The sequence below is a fragment of the Rhincodon typus genome, chromosome 17 (genome assembly GCF_021869965.1).
Source record: "Rhincodon typus isolate 14 chromosome 17, sRhiTyp1.1, whole genome shotgun sequence".
NCBI classification, from domain to species: domain Eukaryota; kingdom Metazoa; phylum Chordata; class Chondrichthyes; order Orectolobiformes; family Rhincodontidae; genus Rhincodon; species Rhincodon typus.
The window spans coordinates 11,561,706-11,587,473 of record NC_063348.1 but is presented as its reverse complement, the minus strand read 5'-3'; the positions used below and the strand labels follow the sequence as shown (position 1 = coordinate 11,587,473).

Sequence of the window (25,768 nt, the reverse complement as noted above, 5' to 3'; positions counted from 1 at the left end):
AGGAGGGGATAGGTGGGAGGAAGGACAGGTTAGGGAGGTGGGGACAAGCTGGGTTGGTTTTGGGATGCGGTTGCGGGTGGGGAGATTTTGAAGCTTGTGAAGTCCACATTGATACCATTGGGCTGCAGGGTTCCCAAGCAAAATATGAGGTGCTGTTCCTGCAACCTTCGGGTGGCATTGTTGTGGCATTGCAGGAGGCCCAGGATGGACATGTCGTCTGAGGAATGGGAGGGGGAGTTGAAATGGTTCGCGACTGGGAGGTGCAGTTGTTTGTTGCGAACCGAGCGTAGGTGTTCCACAAAGCAGTCCCCAAGCCTCTGTTTGGTTTCCCCGATGTAGAGGAGGCCAAATCTGGAACAGCGGATACAGTATACCACATTAGCAGATGTGCAGGTGAACATCTGCTCGATGTGGAAGGTCTTCTTGGGGCCTGGGATGGGGGTGAGGGGGGAGGTGTAGGGGCAGGTGTAGCACTTTCTGCAGTTGCAGGGAAAAGTGCTGGGTGTGGTGGGGCTGGAGGGGAGTGTGGAGCAGACAAGGGGGTCACGGAGAGAGTGGTCCCTCCGGAAAGCAGATGAGGGTGGGGAGGGAAAAGTGTCTGGTGGTGGGGTCGGATTGTCCTGGGATGAACATGTTAGTTGTTGGCTATTTGATTGTGCAGTGCTGGACACTTAATAATATGTGGAACAAGCCTGTTAGAAAGTTACCTTGATTCACTAGGTAGTGAAGATATATGTAAGGAGAAGAAACATAAAAGAGCAACTTTATTTAGTTTGGTGGTCACTAATTTGCGATCACTAAAGCGAGATACGTAGCTGCAGTAGACCATGTTCAAAATAGCAATGGAGTGACTATAGTGAGATATTTATTATGTTGGGTAAAGCTTCAATGAAAGAAATGGAGAATCGAAACATGATATGAAGAATGGCAAGACAATTACTTTTGATAAGTCAATGGATCCACAGTTTATCTAGTCAAGACATTATTGTACCCTTTAAACAAAACCTGATGGTTCTCCTTAAAGTATTAGACATTAGAACACAGAGGTCTGAGGAAGGGTTGCCAAACCCGAAACGTTAACTCTGATTTTTATTCACAGGTGCTGCCAGACCTACTGAGCTTTTCCAGCAACTTCTGTTTTTGTTCTATGAATAATAAATGCTGGATACAAACTTAACGACTTAAACAAAAATGAACAATTTATCATTAAGACTGTCAATTTGGCAGGAAATCTAAACAAGGAAATCTAATTAATATGATTTAAATCCAATTTTCTTTGATCATAACCCATATGCACTCTCACACACACACAGGCAGACTGACAAACACAGTGGAGATAAATTGAAAAGCTAAAAGAATTGTAATTTGCCAGTTCAATTAAACAGTTTTAAACAATGGATGCCAAGCCTTCATGCAATCGTTGGTTAATGAGTTATGCACAGGCATGTAACTATATCTAATTTCCAAGTCACTGGTGAATGTGAACAATTTCAGTAGACTTTACCCAATTAGTTACTTATTTTCTACAGACTGGGATTCTTTTCTCTGAACAGTCTACAATTCTTCAACTGGACAGAAAACCAGGGAGAGGAAAAATTTAGCAGCCAGTCCCAAAGCCTCCAAAGTCGTTGAGCACTTGCCAAAACCTGTCAGAACCCATTTTCACATTTTATTTTTATTAAAAATCAATATTCTCTGTGGCTGGCTGCTTAGCATAAGTTCTCTCCTGACTGACCAATTCAACGTCCAACTAGTTGCTCGTCCTGGGCATGGCTACACACTGGGATCGAACTGTCCGCAGCATTCCTTAGATTAATAATGAAGTCCCATAAGAATCTTCCAGGCCAGTGTCACCAAGAGCAATTTTCTTTGCTTCCATTTCTTAAAAACACGTGGCTGTTCAAGGTTCAAGCTGACCCACATCTCAATTCTCAGTTGCACCAAAGAGAAAAATACAAAAATCTCTCTGCAATTGATTCACCTAACTTGTCAAAGATGAAAAATCCTGTTAAAAGATGCAGATATACTTGATGAAGAGGACACAAGGTTCATTACAAAAGAATAAGAGGGAAATAGGTAATCTGTAAAAATATTGGAAGTCACTACCACACTGTATTGTAAATCTAATGGACACACAACTTTAACAAGGGAGTTACACCGTGCACAAAGATTTAGGGCAAATGCAGAAATATTTCTTTGTGCATTTTGTGGACACGGTGACTAAATTTCACTTTCCTAAGTTAATAATACACAGTAAGGTCAAAATGGTTATGGTCAAAAAAGTCATGGAAAATGGATATGGATTGGACACCAGCACAGTTTCTGACTGATCATGGGCAGAAAAATGGTTAATAACAACATCAGAGATATCTGTAAAAACATGAACATTGTAGCTACGAACACAGTGAAAATCTTCCCCATTCTGGACTTGGTGAATGGAATCATGTGATGGTCAACTAAACGGTGGATAATTTTTAGCTGATCAATCAGACTGCAAGTTCATGACTGCCCTGGCTTGGGAGTATCATGCAAAGACATCACTTCAGATGCTTGGAAGATATGGTCCCTATCGGTTAATTTAAGGACAAAATCCCAAAACCGGGTCCTGTGCTGTGAGATAGTCCTACTCTAGGACGCATTCCAATCATTTTAATTTTTTTATGCATATTTGAATAATTTATATAAAAAGGTAGCCAGGTTTTCATCAAGGCTGGAGAAAAATTGGGAGAAGCCAGCATTTAATTTGTATTTAAGAGTGGGTCACAAAGAATGGAAAAGCCCCGGCAAGGTTACAAAACGACGGTGGTTAGATGACACATGGCAATCAAATTGTTAATGTTCATTCCTCATGACTGATCCGCATTAATGCTAAAACCTTGGATCCTTAACTACTGTTAGAAGTTAACAAGGTACCTTGTACTTCAAATGCCTTGTATTTTTGCCCAGCAGGGCTGGATTGTGGTAAAGCGAGTCATCATGGCCAACAGTACAGAACTATCATCTCCGAAAGGCCAATTGCTCAGTTGGGTGGAGCTGGGTGACATATATTCCTTGAGGGTCCAGTGAACAAAGAGATGCCACATTCGTGGCGATTGCAGGAAACGCTACTGGAAATTTGAAATGTTGGTTAAATACTCAGGGTGATGGCCAAGAGGTCCTTGGACCGGCAGTATTAGAACATTGAGTATAGGAGTTGGGACATTATGTTGTGGCTGTACATGATATTGGTGAGGCCACTTTTGGAATATTGCATACAGTTCTGGTCACCCTGCTACACAAAAGATGTTGTTAAACGTGAAAGGGTGCAGAAAAGATTTACAAAGATGTTGCTGGGACTGAAGGGTTTGAATTATAGGGAGCGGCTGAAAAGGTTGGGGTTAATTTCTCCCTGGAGCATCACAGGCTGAGGGGTGACCTTACTGAGGTTTATAAAAACATGAGGGGTGTGGATAGGGTGAATAGCCAATATCTTTTTGCTAGGGTAGGGGAGTCCAAAACTAGAGGGTATGGGCTTAAGGTGAGAAGAGAAAGATTTAAAAAAGGACCTGAGGGGTACCTTTTCATACAGTAGGTGGTGACTGCATGGAATGAGCTGCCAGAGGAAGTATGTACTACCAAATAATTGGTCACCAAGCAACGTGCAACAAAAGCAAGGATTTCATATTGCCTTGTTGCATTATTCTGCAACACCAAATGGAAAGCAATTACAGTGTAAGTAGCAAGTGATAGACAGAGCTAAGCGATCCCGTAACCAACGGTTCAGATCTAAGCTCTGCAGTCCTGCCACATCCAGTCGTGAATGGTGGTGGACAATTAAACAACTCACTGCAGGAGGAGGCTCCACAAATATCCCCATCCTCAATGATGGAAGATCCCAGCACATTGGTGCAAAAGGTAAGGCTGAAGCTTTCGTAGCAATCTTCAGCCCGAAGTGCCGATTGGATGATCCATCTCGGCCTTCTCCAGTGGTCCCCAGCATTACAGATACCAGTCTTCAGCCAATTTGATTCACTCCAGAAACAGTTGGAGCCACTGGATACTGCAAAGGCTATGGGCCCTGACAACATTCCAGCAATAGTACTGAAGACTTGTGCTCCCGAACTTGCCGCTCCCCTAGCCAAGCTGTTCCAGTCCACTTACAACACTGGCATCTACCCGACAATGTGGAAAATTGCCCAAGTATGTCCTGTACACAAAAAGCAGGACAAATCCAACCCAGCCAATTACCGCCCCATCAGTCTCCTCTCAGTAAGGTGATGGAAGGTGTCATCAGCAGTGCTATCAAGCAGAAACTGCTCAGTGATGTCCAGTTTGGATTCCGCCAGGGCCACTCAGCTCCTGACCTCATTACATCTTTGGTTCAAACATGGACAAAAGAGCCGAATTTCAGAGATGAGGAGAGAGTGACATCAAGGCTGCATTCAACCAAGTGTGGCATCTAGGAGCCCTAACAAAACTGGAATCAATGGATATCAGGGAACACACTCTCCAGTGGTTGGAGTCATATCTGACACATAGGAAGATGGTCTTGGTTGTTGGAGGTCAGTCATCTCAGTTCCAGGACATCCCTGCAGGAGTTCCTCAGCATAGTGTCCTAGGCTCAACCATCGTCAGCTGCTTCATCAATGACCTTCCCTCCATCACAAGATCAGAAGTGGGGATGTTCACCGATGATTGCACAATGTTCAGCACCATTCACAACTCCTCACATACTGGAGCAATCCACGTTCAAATGCAACAAGATCTGAACAATACCCAGGCTTGGTCTGACACATGGCAAGTAACATTCGTGCCACACAAATGCCAGACTATGACCACCACCAATAAGAGACAACCTAACATTCATCTCTTGACATTCGATGGTGTTACCATCACTAAATCCCCCAATATCAACATGCTGAGGGTTATCATTGGACTCACCACATAAACACAGTGGCTACAAGGGCAGGTCAGAAGCTAGGAATACTGTGGCAAGTAACTCACCTCCTGACTCCCCAAAGCCTGTCCATCATCTACAAGGCACAGGTCAGGAGTGTGATGGAATACTCCCCACTTGCCTGGAGGGTGCAGCTCCGGCAACACTCAAGAAGCTTGACACCATCCAGGACAAAACAACCTGCTTGTCTGGCACCACATCCACAAGCATCCACTCCCTCCACCACTGACGCTCAGTAGCAGCAGTGTATACAGCAGAAATTCATCGAAGATCCTCAGACAGCACCTTCCAAACCCACGACTACTTCCATCTACAAGGACAAGGGCAGCAGATATATGGGAACACCGCCACCTGCAAGTTCCCCTTCCAAGCCACTCACCATCCTGACTTGGAAATATATCGTCATTCCTTCATTGTCGCTGTGTCAAAATCCTGGGATTTCCTCCCTAATAGCATTGTGGGTCAACCCACAGCAGGAAGACTGCAGCGGTTCAAGAAGGCAGCTCACCACCACCTTCTCAAGGGCAACTAGGGATGGGCAAGAAATGCTGGCCAGGCCCTGACATCCACATCCTACAAATGATTTTTTGAAAATAAATTCCCAAACCCATCACAATATATGCTTGGAAGTTAAGTGCAAAGGACCTTGTCCAGCAACTAATTGTCTAATCATTCCGAGACATGTGACAGACTTTTTCAAAGACAGAGGAGAATGAAAGAAATCGATGAGGAGAAAGATAGAGAGCTACCATACCTGTGTGCTGAGCAGAGAATGTGTTCAGAAATAAAAACCCACATTAATGGATGACAGCAAAGATTTGTGAAATATGCAACAAGGCAGTCAGGGCTGTGAAGGAACAGACGCAGCTCAGACCATTGTGTGTGACTGTGTATCGCACAGAGAGAGAGTGAGGAGGAAATCTCTGACGATGATGATTATGTGGCGATGTTGAATGACAGCAACCAGCAGCAAAACAAATAAGCTGTCAAAGAAGACCAACTGAGAACAATGCACATCTCTTCAGATGGATATACAATTACCACCCTTGAAAGCATTACATTGAAGTTTGAAGTATTAGTCATAGAGTTATAGACAGCGTCATAGAGCTGTACAGCACCGAAACAGACTTTTCGGTCCAACTTGTCCATGCTGACCACATATCCTAAACAAATCTAATCCCAACTACCAGCATTTGGTCCATATCCCTCTAAACCCTTCCTATTCATGTACCCAGCCAGATGCCCTTTAAATGATGTAATTGTACCAGCCTCCACCACTTCCTCTGGCAGCTCATTCCATACACACATCACCCTCTGTGTGAAAAAGTTATCCTTTAGGTCCCTTTTAAATCTTTCCCCTGTCCCCTTAAACCTACACCCTCTAGTTTTGGACTCCCCTACCCGAGGAAAAAGACCTTGTCTATTTACCCTATCCATGCCCCTCATGATTTTATAAACCTCTATAAGGTCACCCCTCGGGCTCCGATGCTCCAGGGAAAATAACCTCAGTCTATTCAGCCTCTCCCTGTAGCTCAAACCCTCCAACCCTGGCAAAATCCTTGTCAACCTTTCCTGAACCCTTTCAAATTTCACAACATTCTTCCAATAGCAGGGAGACCAGAATTGCATGCAGTATTCCAAAGGTGGCCTAACCAATGCTCTGTACAGCTGCAACAGGACCTCCCAACTCCTATACTCAATGCACTGACTAATAAGGGTAAGCATACCAAATACCTTCTTCACTATCCTATCGACCTACGACTCCACTGTCAAGGAACTATGATCCTGCACTCCAAGGTCCCTTTATTCAGCAACACGTCCCAGGACCTTACCATTGACAGTATAAGTCCTGCCCTGATTTGCTTTTCCAAAATGCAGCACCTCACGCTTACCTAAATTAAACTATCAGCCACTCGTTAGCCCATTGGATCTAGATCCTGTTGTACTCTAAGGTAACAAGGTGTAGAGCTGGATGAACACAGCAGGCCAAGCAGCATCAGAGGAGCAGGAAGGCTGACGTTTCGGGTCTAGACCCTTCTTCAGAAAAAAATCTGAGGTACTCTGAGGTAACCTTCTTTACTGTCTACTATGCCTCCAATTTTGGTGTCATCTGCAAACTTACTAACCATATCTCCTATGTTCACATCCAAATCATTTATATAAATGACAAAAAACAGTGGACCCAGCACCGAACCTTGTGGCACACCGCTGGTCACAGGACCCCAGTCTGAAAAGCAACCCTCCACCACCACCCTCTGTCTTCTACCTTTCAGCCAGCTCTTTATCCAAATGGCTAGTTCTCCCTGTATTCCATGTGATCTAACCTTGCTAACCAGTCTACCATGTGGAATCTTGTCGAGCACCTTACTGAAGACCACATAGATCACATCCACCCCTCTGCCCTCATTAATCCTTCTCGTTACTTCTTCAAAACACTCAATCAAGTTAGTGAGACACGATTTCCCACACACAAAGCCATGTTGATTATCCCTAATCAGTCTTTGCCTTTCCAAATACATGTAAAATCCTGTCCCTCAGGATTCCTCCAACAACTTGCCCACCACTGATGTCAGGCTCACTGCTCTATAGATCCCTGGCTTTTCCTTACCACCTTTCTTAAATAGTGGCACCATGTTACCCAATCTCTAGTCTTCCGGCACCTCACCTGTGGCTATCGATGATACAAGTATCTCAGCAAGGGGCACAGCAATCACTTCCTTAGCTTCCCACAGAGTTCTAGGGTATACCTGAACAGGTCCTGGGGATTTATCCACCTTTATGTGTTTTAAGACATGCAGCACCACCACCTCTGTAATGTAGACATTTTTCAAGATGTTGCTATTTACTTGCCCACATCCTATTTCTTCCATATCCTTCTCCACAGTAAACACTGATGCAAAATACTCGTTTAGTATCTCTGCCATCTCCTGTGGCTCCACACACAGGTGGCTTTGCTGATTCTTAAAGGGGCCCTATTCTCTCCCTAGTTACCCTTTTGTCCTAAATGTATTTGTGTAGAATCCCTTTGGATTCTCCTTAACTGTACCTGCCAAAGTTATATCATGTCCCCTTTCTATCCTCCTGATTTCCCTCTTAAGTATATTCCTACTGCTTTTATACTCTTCTAGGGATTCACTCAAACTCTGCTGACTGCACCTGACATATACTTCCTTCTTTTTCTGGACTAAACCCTCAATTTCTCTTGTCATCCACTATTCCTTACATCTACCAGCCTTACCATTCACCCTAACAGGGACATACTGTCTCTGGACTCTCGTTATCTCATTTTTGAAGGCTTCCCATTTTCCAGCCATCCCTTTACCTGCAAACATCTGCCCCAATCACCTTTTGAAAGTTCTTGCGTAACACCGTCAAAATTGGCCTTTCTCCAATTCAGAACTTTGACTTTTAGATCCGGTCTATCCTTTTCCATCACTATTTTAAAACTAATAGAAATATATTCGCTGGCCCCAAAGTGCTCCCCCACTGACTCCTAAGTCACTTGCCTTGCCTTATTTCCCAAGAGTAGTTAAGTTTGTGCCATCTCTAGTAGGTACATCCACATACTGAATCAGAAAATTTTCTTGTATATACTTAAATTCCTTTCCATCCAAGCCCTTAACACTATGGCAGTTCCAGTCTATGTTTGGAAAGTTAAAATCCCCTGCCACAACCACCCTATTATTCTAGTCTTATAAACTTTGTTTTAATTACTTGCAATAATTGTTGAACTGATAATGTGTGTGTATGTGCAATCATACATACCTATTCGGGATAAGTTTCATCTTTGGAAAAGTGGTGGTATGCATTTAAGAGATTTGATTAGGATATAATGTGACCTGAAGGACAAAAGTCTCATACATCATCTTACTAGGGGATCACTTGAAGCATGACATGAAACAGGGAGCACGCTGCTCTCTAATCAAACAGCTTAACACGAGCCCAGACATGGGCTTGAATAATGTAAAATCTGTAATAAACATCTGTTGGAATCTTCAATACCATGATATCCATGGCTATTTTGTTTTAGCTTGCAAAGGATAACATAAGCATTGACGTACCAGATTAAATCCACTGCGGGAGACAAATTCACATTGGTTCAGAGAATGAAATACAAGCTTCAGGACCATCTCAGAACAGAATCAGAAGCAGGCATTTTCATGACTGAGCAGCTTTGAAGCTGCCAATGAACTTTTGGATAAAGAATTGAGATGCAATAGGGAATTAGGTAGTCAGGGTGAATTTGGATGTTATTTTGATATACAAGATAAGGAGACGCAGATTGTCACAAAGGTGATCTGTACAGAAATTCCTTACAGACATAAGTACCCACCTTCAGATGGCCCCCGGAGCAGGAATTCAGTCAGTTTTACTGATGCTTCACATATTGACATTCCCGGTGAACACTAGAATGCAGATCATCTCTTACACAATTCTAATACATTCCCAACATCTCATCTTCCTAAGTGCAGTTAGGGATATACAGCAAATGCTGGATGGCCACATCCCGTGAACGAAAAGGGGTAAAATAGGAAATGTACGGCTTGGAAAGATAAACATTTTTAAATATTTGTTAAAAAGCTACGAAACATGGGCTATTGAGGAAGTAGTGGCTGTGTGATTTTAATTTGTCAAATATTTGAAGTGTACAAGTGATGCACTGCAGATGGCATACCCATTAAATGTTATGTCGATAACCATTCATTGTGAGATAAAGCATACACCAGGAAAGTAAGATCAAAGGTTATAGATTAACCTTTTGGGCTTGAAAGAGAGGAAGGAAATCTCTACAGCTAAATGGTTGGATACATGTGTTGAATTGAACAGCATCTTTGAAGAAATTATTACGTCCCATCTCACAAAGCAACGCAAAAGACAACATTTTCTGATTTAACTTGTTTTTGATTATTCACATTAACTCTAATTTTTCTTTAAAAGGGAAGGTCCAGATTTTTTTTATTAATGTTACTTGAATTAAACACAAGGCAGGAATTCACTTGAGCCCCAGTAAAATAAAGACAGTAAAACTGTGGTTGTTGGTTTAGGAAGTGTATGTTTGAAACTTGCATCTCTAAATTAATATGTAAAGACTGGCTCCAGTTCCATCCTGCATGAATTATCTTTGTAGAATGGAACTTGTGGGATCTTGCTGTGCGCAAAACAGGCACTGGTGTTGGCCTGTGTCATAGCTGGCTGTTCACTGTGAACGGTCTTAAGACATTTCTGAGAAAGGGTGCAATCTGGATGCAAGTTATTTCTTAACAAAGAAAATCCCGGTCCTCTTCTTATTCACACTCCGTCCACAGGTTTCCAGCAATAATTAGGACTGGGAACCTGGTTAGATTTCAACTCTTTATCTATGTTTCAGAGTTCTGGGTTTCTATTGTACTTGTCAATCCTCACCAGTAACTGGATTCTGTAGAAGAGGGAGCCCCTCAGTAAGCTGCAAACAAACTGAATTACATTGGCTTTGATACTGAGCACTAGACTCACTCAGCCAGGAACTTTGCCCAGTGTCACAAACATCATGTTGTCCCTTGATTTCTCAGAAACCCAACACTGCTTTTATTTTAGACAGACATGTAAACAGCCTTTACCAATGTTTCCAGTTACACGTGGTGACACAAACATCAGCCAGAGCGATTGGCGTAAGAGGACGGATTGGTTCTGTCATGTGACAGGATGAGGTGGCTATACTGTAACAGGAAGAACCGCTGAAATAGTGACCAATCTTCATGGTCTTTGCCCAACACTACAACCTACGTGGTTAGATTTCCTCCTTTATTTTGAGGGGGAGAAAAAAAAAGTTGAATATTCTAATCACGAAAAGTATCATCACTAGGGGATTGGAACATCACTATTCTGTGTGTTCACGAGCATCAAAAGTTCCCAGTCTGGGTCTAATAGTGCTGTCTCCTTCTACAAAACGTATGCTGTGTAGCTATGCCAAACATCCCTGTTCAGTCTCTGTGGATGAATGCCAAGTTAGAATGAAATTATTGGGACTTGTGAGCACGTGTCTACAGCACCAAACGAGATGAGGAGATAATGATGATTTACCCATGACTATAACGGCCATCTGCTTAGGTTGAAAGTCGAAACTTTAGTCTGTGAAGGGAACAGACATAGAAACTTGGGGCAGGAGTAATTCATTTGGCCCTTTGGGCCTCCTCTGTCATTTAACATGCTCCTGGCTTCTCTGCGATCTCATCACCACATTCCTGCTTTCTCTCCAAACTGTGAGAAGCCTTTGAGATCTGTAAATTTATCAAACTGTTTCTTAAAACATGCTCAATGACCCGGCCTCCACAGCCGTCTATGGGAGCAAATTCCACGCTCTGAGGGAGGAAATGTTTCCTCATCCTGTATCCTTCGACTGTAACTCCTGGTTCCAGACATCCAAATCAAAAGGAAACATCCAGTAGTACCTAGTCAGCACTGTGCTCCTTCAATGGTAGGTATATCCTCTCTTAGACAGGGAGATCAAAACTTCATGCAATTCTCCAGGTGCAATTTCACCAAGTATAACTGCAAATTTCTAAACTCAAATCTTCTTGCAATAAAAGTCAATATAGCCTTTGCCTTCCCAATTGCTTTCTACACCCTCCTGTCTATTTGATTACACTGATGTACAAGAACACCCTTTGCACATCCATGTTTCCCAAGATATCACCATTTAAATAATAAATAATCACATGACACCAGGTTATAGTCCAACGGGTTCACAAACTTTCGGAGTGCAGCCCCTTCATCAGGTGGAGTGAGAGGAGAACACACAGATGCAAGGTTCATAGGCAGAGAGGTTAAGGGCAGAGAGATCAAAGGATCATATAACTGGTGTGAGTGCAGTGAACATCTCAGGTCAGACACGGAATTTTAGGTGTGAGGCCTCGTTCAGAGTCTGTATCCGGAGTTTTACCAGGAATTGGGCTGGTTTTATTCTAAAAGCAGGAATTTATGAAATGCCACACTGACTGGGACTACAAATTTGTCTGTGTTTTTTTTCAAAAAAAAAACAGAATGCATCAGCAAATGGACAAACATCTTGGATGAAATGATTCCCCCCATAGATTCAAACACACACACATAAAATCTATGGAGGTAATCATTTCATCCAAGATGTTTGTCCATTTGCTGATGCATTTTATTTTGTTGAAAAAAAAAACACACAAATTTGTAGTCACAGTCAGTCAGTGAGGCATTTCATAAATTCCTGCTTTCGGAATAAAACCAGCCTGATTCCAGGTAAAACTCCGGATACAGATTCTGAACGAGGCCTCACACCTATAATTCAGCATCTGATCGGAGATATCACCTTTTGTATCTCTGCCTGATTGAAGCTTAGAAAGTTAGATAAAACCTTTAAATTATCTCGGGGCAGTGAATTAAAACAGATCCTGGAATTTGCATCTTAATCGAAATGTGCTTCTCCTTTCTAACAGAGTTCTCCATAGGCCGTTTTAGGTTTGTTCACAGCAGTCACACCAGTTGTACGATGCTTTGATCTCTCTGCCTATAAACTCGGAGACTGTGTGCCCTCTCTCACTGCACCCGATGAAGGGGCAGCGTTTTGAAAGCTTGCGATTTCAAACAAACCTGTTGGACCATAACCCGGCGTCGTGTGATTTTTGACTTTATCCACCCCAGTCCAACACCGGCACCTCCTCATCATATAAATAATACTCTTCCTTTCTGCTTTTAAACAGTGCAGTGCCAACTCATGCGTTGACCTACTGAATTCTCCAGGAGCAATGCATTTGTTTAGGAATTGGTCGCAGACCCTTGCCACTACTGACGAAAGGTGCTCTTACCTGTTCCACGCTCGGTTGGAACCCAGCAGCGCTGCCTGCCTGGCAGCGTGGAAGCGGGGTAGGTCACTGAGTACTGGTGAGCTCAGGAAACGAGGTCTGGGTCTACGGAAAGAGCCCATCCTCCTGTAGGCTCAACCATGGGAGACGGGGCCCGGATCTCAGTCTCCCACTGTTGGGGTGGAGAGTTGCCTCCAGGTCTTTGCTTTGGGTTTTTTTAAAGGAGTTGGCATGAACTGATCATCCTTCAACAGAGGCAAGTTAACAATGGGACCTGCAAGAAAGTAAAGGAGAAGAGAGAAAAATAAATAAATTATTGTTAATTAAATGCCACAAGGCAACCATAAAATGAAAGGAATTCCAAATGTTTCAAAAGGAACCTGTTTGGCCTTCATCAAGAAACAGGCGACACCCAATTATGGAAATGGGCACTTGGCAGGAGATGAACTACACCCTACCTCAGCCATCTGCAGCTTTCTGAATGAGTTGGTTCAAATCTCAATGTAGAGATTTTGACAAATTCTCAAGGCTGACACTGGCGTTCAGTAGTGAAGGGGTGCTACACTGTTGGAGATGCCATTGTTAACAGGCATCAAACAGAGAGGTCCCATCACTCACCTCAGGCAGAGGTAAACAATCCCATGGCACTATTTTGAAGACCACCCAGGGGAGTCCTGGTCAACAGATATTCCTCCAACAGAAATGACAATCCCATCGCTTCATTTTTAGCAAACTGTGGGAAGTTGCTGGGTACAAATTAGCTGCCTTATTCCTACATTACAACAACCGCTACATTTAATAAAGTATTTAATTGGTCATAAAAACGTTCTGTACCTATGAAAGATGTGACATATATATCTGCCATATCTTTCACAGCTGCAGAATATAAAAACAAAGATGTGCGTTTAAACAGTGCTTTACATAACCACAGGACATTTCAGGGTGTTTTACAGCTAATGTAAACCTTTCTTTCTTACTGCATGGATATATTGTTTACAAAATAACAGAATGATGCTTTTACCTCCAAGCAGAAGGAGAAAAACACGTCACCAACAAATCCTGAGAGTACTGTCTCACTGAGCTCCTGTCACAATTTCCCTGGGGGTTTTCCAGCAAAGAATGCAAGAATTACCCTAAATTACAGCGATTAGTAGCTTCCAGAGTCAATGCTCAAACCGTGCTGTTACTTAATCTCAACAAGGCTGCAATCAACTGAACCCAATGAAACCTCAGGGGATCTCTCTCCCACTGCAACTCTCTCGTAATCTCTTCGGCCTTGAAACTGCCCTCCATCCCCGCCTCTTCGACCTGTCTGTTTCCCCTCCACCTATCTTCTCCTCTATCCATCTTCTATCCGCCTCCCCCTCTCTCCCTATTTATTTCAGAACCCCTTTCCCCTCCCCCATTTCTGAAGAAGGGTCTAGGCCCGAAACAACAGCCTTCCTGCTCCTATGATGCTGCTTGGCCTGCTGTGTTCATCCAGCTCTGCACCTTGTTGTCTTGGAAGCTATACGTGTGTGAGTTCAGTGAATGCAAACTGGATTTTGGAGCAAGAGTTCCAATAGTCTCTCAGCACTGCCGTGGATTACAAGAGTCTCCTTTTGTCACTGTGCCTTGGCCGGGAATTAATAGCACCAACCATCTTTCCCTTTAAACACAGTGTGGAGCTGGAGGAACACAGCAGGCCAGGCAACAGAGAAGCAGGAAAGTTGACGTTTTGGGTCGGGACCCTTCTTCAGAAAAATTCCCTTTAAATCATGTTGGAATGTCCTGAGATAATAGAAGATGCTCTATAAATGCATGTGTTTTTCCCCGGACGAGAGAAAGTTAGAAAGCATTAAGTTAATAATTATTAAGACAAAAGCAGCCAGTGCGTTTCAACATGCGATGTGCACACTTCTGTACAAGGTGTTGCGTCTTGTTACCTTACTTACATCAAGCCTCCTGCACAGTGTTTAGTTTTTTTCTATCTGAACTTGCTGCAGCATACAGCTAGCAATTGCCCAACATTGTTAGCACAATATTAACACAGATCTTCCTTTTGGGGTTAATCTGTAACAAAGTCCAAAAAAACACCCTTGTACTTTTCAGAAAAGCCGCACTCTGAAAGGGATTTTTTTAAAATTCTGGTGCTGGTGAGGTTGTTTTGCTAATACGATACTGTGTAACCCTTCTACAAAGGCAGCTCATTTACATGAGAACAGGCATCAACAGAACACAAAAAGAGATTCTCTTTTGGCCTCTCAGATGCCACTGGACTGAGTTCACCCAGAAAGCAAAACATGGAAGTGCAAGGCAGAAAGTGGGAGGAGGATGGATTCCAGCAGTTGTAAACTAATCAAATTCAGGGACACAGACAGAAAGGCTAATCTGCTGCGAAAACAGACACACACACACACAAAAACAATAACGTTTCTAATATCGACCTCCTGTTCTTATCAGGAATTGATCCTTCTGATGTAACCAATCCTGAACTCGCACAGAGGAAGAAAAGTCCTTTTCAAATCCTACGTGTCATTAAATTCAGAATGATTTTCTACTCAGTGAGACTAGACTAAAGAGATCTCCTGCTCCCATTCTGACCAGGAATTCAGCCTCATTGAAAGCAAATCAAATAAAAAGGCAGTATTTTTTTAAAAATAGGGTTTTGTTTGTTTGTTTGGCAAACTTTTATTTTTCCACCAATACAATCAGAAGATCACTTGCTTAATACCTGACAGAATGGCACTAAGCTTCAGAGTCAAAAGCTTGAATTCAACATGTACCATATTTGCATATAATTTAATATCTTTGCATATAAAGCTTCTCAGGTTTCATCACAGAAAGAGTTCTGCTGTTTAAGGATAACCTGTTGTTCTCAGAATGGTTCATACCATCAGTGAGTTGAACAAGAGCTGGTACAAGGTTGCAATGTACTCTCCACTTAATACTAACCGCTAATTGTCTCTCTTGTTCGTCCCTGCTTTTCGCAGTCACCTCTCAGTATAATATCACCTTGCAGCATACGATACCTGCTTATTGTCTGATAACACACAAATGGAATCTTTTCTGCAAGTTTGAACTTGCCCTAAATGCCTCATTCTAGCCCAGTGTGAGAGAGTGGGGCTGCAAGGGGAGACTGTGACATGCTCAGTCTCAAAAAGACAAGATCATTCGCATGGAGTGCAGCCCAAAAGCAGGAGGTATTTCTGCTTGGGGGAAAAAGGGGGCGAGGGATTGCTTTCTTAGTTCATGGCAGGGGGTAAAAAGCCATGTTTACAGATAGGTGGGCAGGACCTTCTGCCCATTGCCAGTGCCTTCTGGGCTCCATCTTTAACGAGGAGCATCACTCAACTTCTGGTCATCACTCCCAATCAGCCCTGCAGATATCAGAGACGCAGAGAAAAGTTAATGGCTTGGTGTTCAGTCACACCCAAGAGGTTTATTCTCATTCTGTTAGTCCCTGTGTTTGGGACTATTGCCTCCTGTGAGCTGCATCTCTGTGCTAGGGGACCAGGCAGTGTTACAGGTGGCACCCAATGCATGGGCCTGTCAGAAAATAGCCTTTCGCCTCGTTGAGGCAGCAGGGCAATCGCAGCATTTAAATAATTTCGTTAAAAATAAAAGCCCCTGTTAAATCCCACTGCCTGTTTGCTTTGATTTCCCTGGGGGCTGGGCAGCCAACGCCAGGCACTGTGGAGAAAGTAATGAGAATGTTATATATTTAAACTGTCACACCCACAGGAGGTGCTGGCATGCCACAGGTCATGTGGAGGGGAACAAAAGAAAGCAGTAGTTTCCCAGTGCACCAGGCATGACAGCCCTTGATAACCTGTTACCCGGCTTACAAACCCAACCACTTTTTCAGGTTAAACCACCTCCCAGTCTTCCTGCACCACTTCTCAGGGTGTCAGTGTGTTAACCTGTGAATGAGACTGCATAGTGGCAGTAAGGTTGAACTTGCCCCTGTGAGCGAGGCTGTCCTTCCCCCAGGTATTTGCCAATTTCCTAGCAAAGCAAATGTATTGCCGAATAGATGGATTCCAACAATTTTGCATTTTCGCAGTCAACCGTAACTAATGCTAGCATTTTACTTCAAAAGTAGTTAACTAACTAACTGAATTTAAACTCCTGGTAGTCCCACTGTAATTTGAACTCAAGTCTCCCAAACCTGACTAATGATGGAATTTCTAGGTCAATAAATGATCACTTTGCTACTTGACACAGTTTGAGAGTGAGGCACAAGTATCAGCATGAGTGGGAATTGTGCTGAGCGAGAGAGGTCATGATTGTGAGCATGAGAGAGACCATATGTGAGAAACAGTCACAGCAGCAGCAAGTGAGAGAAACAGTAACAGTGAGTGACAAAGGTAGTGACAGTGAATGAGTAATCTCATGATAGTGTGAATGGAATGTAGTGAGAGAGAGAGAGTGAAAGTGTGATAGTAACAGTGAGTGAGACAATGGAATTGGTTCACCTTTCATTCTTGAAAGATGCGGGGAAAAAATGAACTGAAAATATGGCATGAAGTCACTTCTTGAAAACAACCAAAATTTAAGACATCAAGGTATCAAAAACTTCCCTTTGCTGAATCTATGTGCTATTGTGTATCCATGTTAGGCCAGCATTCTTTGCCTATTGCTAATTGCTTCTGTGAAGGTGGTGGTGAACTGAGTTGTAGTCTAGAAACATGCCAATGTGCAATTAGGGAAGGAGTTCCAAAATTTTGACCCAGCGACAGTGAAGGAATGGCAATATATTTCCAAGTCAGGATGGTGAGTGGCTTGGAGGGAAACTTGGAGGTGGGTGGTGTTCCCATGTATCTGCTGCCCTTGTCCTTCTGGATGGAAGTGGTCTTGGAATTGGAAAGTGCAGTGCAAGCGGACGTGGTGCGTGGCTGCAATGCATCTTACAGACGGTTCATATCTCAGACGGTGCACACTGCAGCTGGTGCGCACTGCTGCTGTGTAATGTTGTTGAATGGTGTAAATATGCTGCTTTGTCCTAGGTGATAGAGCTTTAGTGTTATCAGAGCTGCCCTCATCAAAGCAAGTGGACAGTATTCCATCACACTCCTGACATGTGTCTTGATAGACAGACTTTGGGAAATCAGGAGTCATTAATGTTACAGAATGTCCTCAATGTCAAGGGGTGCTGATTAGGTCCTCTCCTGTCTGCATCTGTGTATTTGTGCTGATGTGTGTGTTTGTGTGCGCATGTGTGTGAATTGATGCACGTGTTTGTGTTGTTCCATGATCGTCTATATGCATAGGGGATATGAAACTACAAAAATATTCAAACTTTCACCCTTTTCTCCACTGGAAAGATTTTATTGAACACTTTTAGCAGTCAGATGACGAAACAACTTTCAATGGTTTCACAATAAGGGAACTGATTTCCTGTAAACACTTCAGTGCCGATAGTTCCTCAGTGTTGTTTGAGAAATGCGCAGAACCTCAGAAATCACATTCTGATATCAACTAACACCTACTCTCTATGGTGCTGGGAACAGCAGATCGGTGGATATGTTACTGGACTGGAAACCCTGAGGCATGGCCTGATCATTTGGAGAAATGAGTTCAAACTCCACTATACAATCTGGTGAAATTTAAAAATCAGCTACTTAAATTCTGTATGAAAAGCAATCTACTTTCATTGTGCACTCCACCCTACTTTCATTAATCTGGTTGACTATTAACTGTCCTCTGATGTGCCAGAGTGGCTTGCTAGGCCATTAAAAATGGCTCTGACGAAGGTGTAAGCAGGATAAAACCACAGTGACTATCTGGTCCTCAGATTCAGGCCCTTCAGCCTGAACCCACCACATCTGGGCAAGAGCTGTTCCCCAGCTAATTGTGCAACACCCCTCAAAAAGAAGACACACACGCGTGTGCATGCACACACAATAAAAATTGGGTAAAAACGCTCCCACTCATGAAAAGACCTGGATGTCTTTTAGAGAATGAAATCTGCTACCTGGCTCCAGATCCACAGCAAAGTGGTCAATTCTTAACTACCCTCTGGGCAATTTGGGAGGGGCAATAAATGCTGGCCTAGCCCGCGATGCCCTCATCCTGTGAATGAATAAAAATAAAAATGAAAGGAATGACTAAAAACAGCAAAAAAAAAGAGTGACGTGATGACAATCTTTTTCTCACAGCGAGTGGTTAGGATTTGGAATGCACCACCTGGAAATGTGGTAGACACGAGTTCAGTTGAGTCATGAAAAAGGGAATTGATGGCTATTTTGGGGATTTGGTGCGGCACGGTGGCTCAGTGGTTAGCACTGCTGCCTCACAGTGCCAGGGACCCAGGTTCGATTCCACCCTTGGGCGACTATCTGTGTGGAGTTTGCACGTTCTCCCTGTGTCTGCGTGGATTTCCTCCAGTTCCCTCCCACAGTCCAAAGATGTGTAGGGTTGGGTGGATTGGCCATGCTAAATTACCCATAGTGTTCAGGGTTGCATAGATTAGGTTGGGTATACGGTGATGGGTCCGGGTGGGATGCTCTGAGGTTCGGTGTGGACTTATTGGGCTGAAGGGCCTGTTTCCACACTGTAGGGATTCTATGATTGATTTGAAAAGAAAGAAAATAAATGTGTAGGGTTATGGGGAGAAGGCAGGGGAATGGCACTGAGCGAGATGCTTGTTTGGATAAGCCAGCACCAACATGATGAGCTGAGCATACTGTAACAATGCAATGATTGTGTGAAATGTCACAGAATTGTTCATTACCATCCCTGGCTGTTGTATGTTACAGTACCAAGTGCCACATTTCCTTATAATTATTGTTAAGTAACACAGATTGAGTTTGAGGGGGCTGAATCCACTCTAAGGATCAAAAAGGTTTATTAATAGCTCAGTTGTCTGTAACTGCAAGTTGTAATCTCTCTATGCAACCTCCTGCTAGCCTTGCTTGTTGCTGGACTGCATAGGGCAGATGGTCATGTGGTTTACATTCTCTTCCTTAGCTCATTAGCACGTTTCGCTCTTCAAGCGACACAGCTCTTAAAGCAATAAAACTGCACCAACCACTGGTGGGTTATGGGGTTAGGGTTGACTGCGGCCACTGATCCTCGTTTCAATTCTGAGTCTAAGGGCCGATCTAATTAGCAGAGGCAGCAAATACCTCTTAACTGGGGAAGGAGGGGAGGTAATAGATGGCCTCGTGTTATTATTGCCACACCTATTAATCCAGAGACGCAGGAAGTGTGCTGGTTCAAATCCTGCCAAGGCAGATAGTGGAATCTGATTTTAAAAACAAATCTGGAAATAAAAGTCCAAAGTTGGCTATGAAACCATTGTTGGGGGAAAACCCCATCTGATTCGCTGATACCTTTATGAAAAGAAATCTGCTAACCTACACATGACTCCAGACCACAGCAATGTGAATGATTTTTAACTGCCCTCTGGGCAATTAGAGATGAGCAATAAATGCTGTAAACCCAGTGACCCAAACATCCTATGAATTGGCCTTTGAGTCTACTCTTTTCAGCTGAAAATAAAGTTCCCTCAACTGTTTTACACTGTCCTCCTCAAACATTCCCAGGATAGGGACAGCATGGGGTTAAATACAGAGTTAAGCTTACTCTGTAATGTCTACATCAAACACTCCCAGTACAGGGACAGCATGGGGTTCAAAACAGAATAATGATTACTCTACACCATGGCACGATATTATGGCTTTAAAGAGGTGTATTTTGTCCTGGTTTTTCTCGATAAGAAGTTTTCAGAAAGAGGCGCCGAGCTGTCTGTCTGATTCCAATAAAGTAAACAGCTTGAGGCCTCGGGTTTTTTTTTAATATAATAGTTAGAACAATAGAAGCAGCAGGTGCAGTCAAGCTCCCACAGAACCAAGATTTTTAGTTTTAACTTTTCTGTAGCAGTTGCTGCTGGGGTTCTTGAAACTGGATATGGAAGTTATTTTTCGTCTCTCTGTTACATCGAAAAGCTAGGGTTCTCTTCCGACTGCCAGAATTGCATGGGAGACAATTTATCTTACTAAATTTGCCTTTGCCAAGGCTGTGTTATTCGGGTGTTACCACATTGGAACAGTTACTGCTTAGTAGTTAATAATCTATTATTCGATTAAGTTTTCCAGTAGAGTTAAATTATTTCAATTCCTTCTTTATTTTGTTGTATTTTAACTACAGTGGCTGAATAAAGTGTATTTTGCTCTAAATCTGATAGTTTGACCAACTGAATTGCATCTGGAATGCAATGCTCGCACTTGCCTTTAAAATAAGAAAAAGTTAGGATTGAGGCTACCTTCTTAATATATCTTGAGGGGTTTGTGTCTGGTCCATAGCGCCACCAACACTCCCAGGACAGGGACAGCACAAGGATAGATAGAGTTAAGTTTACTCTATACTGTCCCCATCAAACACTCCCAGGACCAGTACAGCATGGGGAAAGAGTGTTCTCTACTCTTTTAAACCAAACATAGAACTCCCATGACACTGTCCCCATTAAACTCTGCCAGGACAAGGAACAGCACAGGGTTAAGTACAGAGTAAAGTTCACTCTACACCGTCCCATCACACATTCCCAGGACAGGTTTAGTATAGGGTTAGATGCTGAGTAAAGCGCCCTCATTTCTTTTTAAACAGCCTCCCGATGGGGAACTGTAACAAAAATACAAATTAACATTAATGGAAACTCATAAGGAAAAAGGAAAGTTATAAAACTAAAACAATGCTATCCAAGATGATCATGATGACGTTGTACCTCAGCCCCTGTGGTGCCCAATGGTCTCTGAAGCCCTCTCTCATCTGATTCGAGCCTGGTCCCCCTTACAGTATCATTCTGTGCTAATTGTGTCCTCAGCTCCAGTTTCCTGTCCTCCAATGTAACTAGTGACCAAAAAACCACAAAGCTGAGGGGTGGCATTGGCAGTGGGAACGAAGCTTTTAATGGGGAAAACAAAGGCAATTAACCTGAGGAAATTTCTGCTCACGCATAAGCTGGCTGATAATTTAGTCATAGGGCAGGAATTGATAGAGGCGGTGGTGCGAGGGAGTTCAGAATTTAGCGTGTGTGTGGACATTTATGCAGTGCTTTCCGATGATGCCAGCCTTTTGAGAAAAGCTTTTTCATTAAATGTGGCGGGTGGGTGGGGGATCCTGCATTGGAGGGATTTGAATACGGAGGCTTTGGAATTTTGAGCATCGATTTCCGAGCTGATAACATGTTCACAGTCTTTGAGAAGATGGGGAGGGGTGTATTGGAGATCATTTTCTTGTTATTTTTAAACATGGTCTGAATGCTGATGTCAGCAAGAGTAATGGAACAATGAGGAACTGGGGGGAGAAGTAGATCGGGGAGGTGGGTGGGGAAAGTTGCTGGGGGTGTAGGAAGAAATTAAAAGCTTCAAGGAGGCGAGTGGGGTGGTTGATTAGAAGTGAATTATTTGATGGTTATAATGATGGACAAAGAGGACAATGCCACCCCTCAGCTTTGTGGTGCTAAACTGGACTGTTCACTATCTCCTTCCAACCACATGTTGTGAGTCATCACTAAGAGCAGCCATTTCCCCTTCCATACTGTCCCCAGATTTCGCTCCTGTCTTGGGCCCATCTACTGCTAAAATCCTCACCCACGACTCTGCAATCAGGCAACTGTGTGGATGGACTGAATGAGTGGGAAATCTCTGACCTCCATGTTCTATATCATAGGTACATAAGGGATTCAAGAAACCACTGCGACATGAGAAAGGCACTGCATGTTATTATTGCCCTCCAGAATGCTCCTGATGTAATAGAAACATAAAAAGAGAAAACAGAGTGGGAGTATACCTATTACTATCCATTTTTAAACGAGGAGCTTTGACTACAGAGGGAGGAGTACAGTTAATGGCACTCACTATATAGTGGAAGGACAAGACCCCTGGGAGGGCTTACAGCATGGGGAAGAATGGCCACTCAGCCATTTTCATTCCCATGTTAACTATTTGACTATTGTGCCTTTGTGAAGGAAGTCTGGAGAGAAATGAAGTGGTTTTTAAAATTGAGGTTCGTCCCGAGCAGTTCCATGATGCACGACTCTTGTGCTCTATGGGTCTGTTCCCAGGATGCACACCGAGACAACCATCAACTGCACCTGGAGAACTATCAATTCGGTGAAAGATGATCTTTGATCTGCCCAAAACCTGTTGGTCTTCCAGAGCAAGAAGTTGACCCTGACCAAGTGTTGCAGACTGGCACATTCCAAAGCCCAGGACTACGTGCTGAGGGACGCACTAAAGCTTGGGACAGATGCTGCCAAGGCACAGTGGGGAAAGATGTCTCAGGTCTTTCTGCTGAAGTTAAATGGGGGTCTGCTTAGTTACCGGACTGTCCCAGTGCCTCAAATATATATAAATATGGTCTTGCACAAGTAAGAAATGCCTTTGGCTTGTTTGTTGGATTGAGTCAAATTCCAGTGTTTGTTCCTTCATAGGCTACTGTACAGAACCAAACTGCTTTAGTGACTATGTATGTATACAAAGATATTTTTATGAATAAAGCATATTGTTGAAATTAAAAAAAAACTGTTTTTAAGCACAGTCCACTATATGAGTGTGTTAAAATGTGAGAGAACAATGCAATGCATAAAAAAAAAGCGGATTCTACATAATGAGTCTTCAAAATGTGATCATGTCTGGAAAAAGATGCATGAGATCAACACTGATAGCTATTGGTGGAGCTGTGCATGGTTTTACATCTGACGGTTCTCTACAGTGAAGCCTACTGGCATCCGAAAGGGGGCTGGTTTGCACGTGACAGTATATCAGTACTCCTAGTGGAAACATTACATTTTGCTGCATTTGAACTATTGATTAGTCAGCCTCTGTTGACCTGGTTGGGAACATTGGAACAGGAACGGACCAGTCTATCCCTCAGGTCTGTCCTGCCACTTTATGCAGATCACAACTTGCTCTTCGCCTTTCACCAACCCACTACCCAGCAAACAAAACTCAGTCTCACTTCTCCTAAACTTCAGTTGCTTGGATCAGTTATAGTGAAGATTCAAGTCTTACTGCCCTGTTTTCATTATTTGATTTACCTCCTAACTTGGCAGGGGGAGATAGTGAGTCAGAATTGAGGGGGGGAAGCGACATTGGACCCATTGTTATCCCCTCATTTGTGAGCTTGGAAGCTTTTGCTAATTTTATTTAAAGCTACAAGTGAAGGACAGCACCACGAACTGCAAGACGCCCTCTTCTCTCATTCACTGTTCCCTGCCGATTCTAAATGTACACACAATCATGTGACCTATAAACCAGACCATGTTTAAATTTACTGAGTGTCGCATGCTATTGATTCATTATAAATTGTATGGAGCAACTCCAATGCTCAAACCCAATTATTCCCAAATCCTCATGGTGTACAGTCAGTACCTCACCCACATGGCTAGTCTACACAAGGTCGCCAATTTGGAAGGCTATTCAATAACACAATCATTTCTTGTTTCCACATAGGACCATTTTTCTCCCTCAAGAGGAGGGGAGTGCATGGAGGGTTGAGAGGAGGGAGTAAATAGGAGAAGTCCCTGCTGATTTTCTGCTCATCCCCAGCCCAATATGCTTCTCACTCAGGAAAATTTAGCACCAAACAGGAGTTACACCAGCTACCTTCGACTTTACACTATCGCATTGGCTTTTAGTGCTGAAGCCATCAGGAAAATGAATCTAGTGCTTCTATCCTGTACACCCAAGACCATGCCCTCCCTGAATAGAGCACTAATCTTAGCCAATACCAACCCTTCCATCTCCTGCAGCACTTTGAGATTACGAGAAGAAGCTGCAAATGTGAATAGAAACATAATATTCTGGTAATTAGCAACAGGTTCATCAACATCTGAAAAAGGGAAATACAGAGAAAGATATGAAACGGCATTCACAGAACGGATGCTGATGTTATCAGCACCACAAGCCCAGCTCCAGAAGTGAATCAGCTATATCGCCTGTGTTCGTAAACAGTGCTGTAATCGGATTCAATCAGTTAATGAGGGACTGTTTGCGGCACAATAGCGAGCGCTGTAAACAGCGGTTTACATTACAGTGTGAAATTGAAAATGCCCACACGCTGATGAAAAAGCATTGACCTGAAATGTTAACTGCTCCTCCACCCCAAGCCTGGTTACTGTTTCTACCTCAGATTGCCAGAATCTTTGGTGTTTTAGGGCTCCTCCAATTGTATGTTTTGGTTGCCTTTCCAAATGATACCGATGTGAGGGTGAACAGTATCACAGGGTTGTGTGTAGCTACTATTGCACAGACACAAGTAGGGAAGGTGATAGCCTAGTGCTATTATCACTGGACTGTTAATCCAGACACTGTGGTAATGTTCTGGGGACCTGGGTTCACATCCTACAATGGCAGATGGTGGAATTTGATTTCAATAAATATCTGGAATTAAGAGTCTAATGAATCAATTAATGCCCTTTAGGAAAATAAAATGCCACTTTACAAGTAACTCCAGACTCTTAAATGCCGACCGACCAATTATGGCTTAGACATGAATAAATAAAAAACGTGCTCCAGTGGAAATGGTACCATGGTTACAAACATACAAATAAGAAACAGTGCCCTTAAGCCCCATTAGTCTGCTTTCCCATGGCTAATCTGACTGTGGCCTCAACTCCACATTCCCAGATATCCCCTATATCCTTTGACTCCCTAAGATAGCTAGCAGTCAATCTACCTCTGCCTTAAATATATCCAATAACTTTGAATCCACTGCTTTTCACAAACTCCCAACCATCAAACTGAAAACAAATCTCATCTCCATCTTAACTGGGAGACCCCTAGTATTGAAACTGTAATCTAGTCTCTCCCTCAAGGGGAAACATCCTATCAGCGTCCACCCTATCAAGTGGAGTTTAGTGATCTAAACAACAGTTCTTTAAAGTCTCTGGCTCAGAAAACATTTACTGATTTGCCAATGCTTTTAGTAGGGTCATGGGGAACATTAATGCCCCATACAAACCAGCAGCCCCAAAATCTGACCTCTCAGTAGCACCTCTCCAAGCTTCCCTCTCCCTATTCCATTCAGTTATCTGTCT

The 25,768-nt window shown here is 43.1% G+C and overlaps 1 protein-coding gene across 1 annotated transcript in view; it reads right to left on the bottom strand.

Annotated features, from left to right (window-relative positions):
• The window catches only part of prr5l (proline rich 5 like), a 115,909-nt gene that overhangs the window by 70,956 nt on the left and 19,185 nt on the right, over window positions 1–25,768 (bottom strand). The window contains exon 2 of the mRNA XM_048607130.1: window positions 12,748–13,018. Coding sequence (XP_048463087.1) covers window positions 12,748–12,866 — 119 coding nt within the window. The 5' untranslated portion in view covers window positions 12,867–13,018. The remainder of the gene's footprint in view (window positions 1–12,747; window positions 13,019–25,768) is intronic.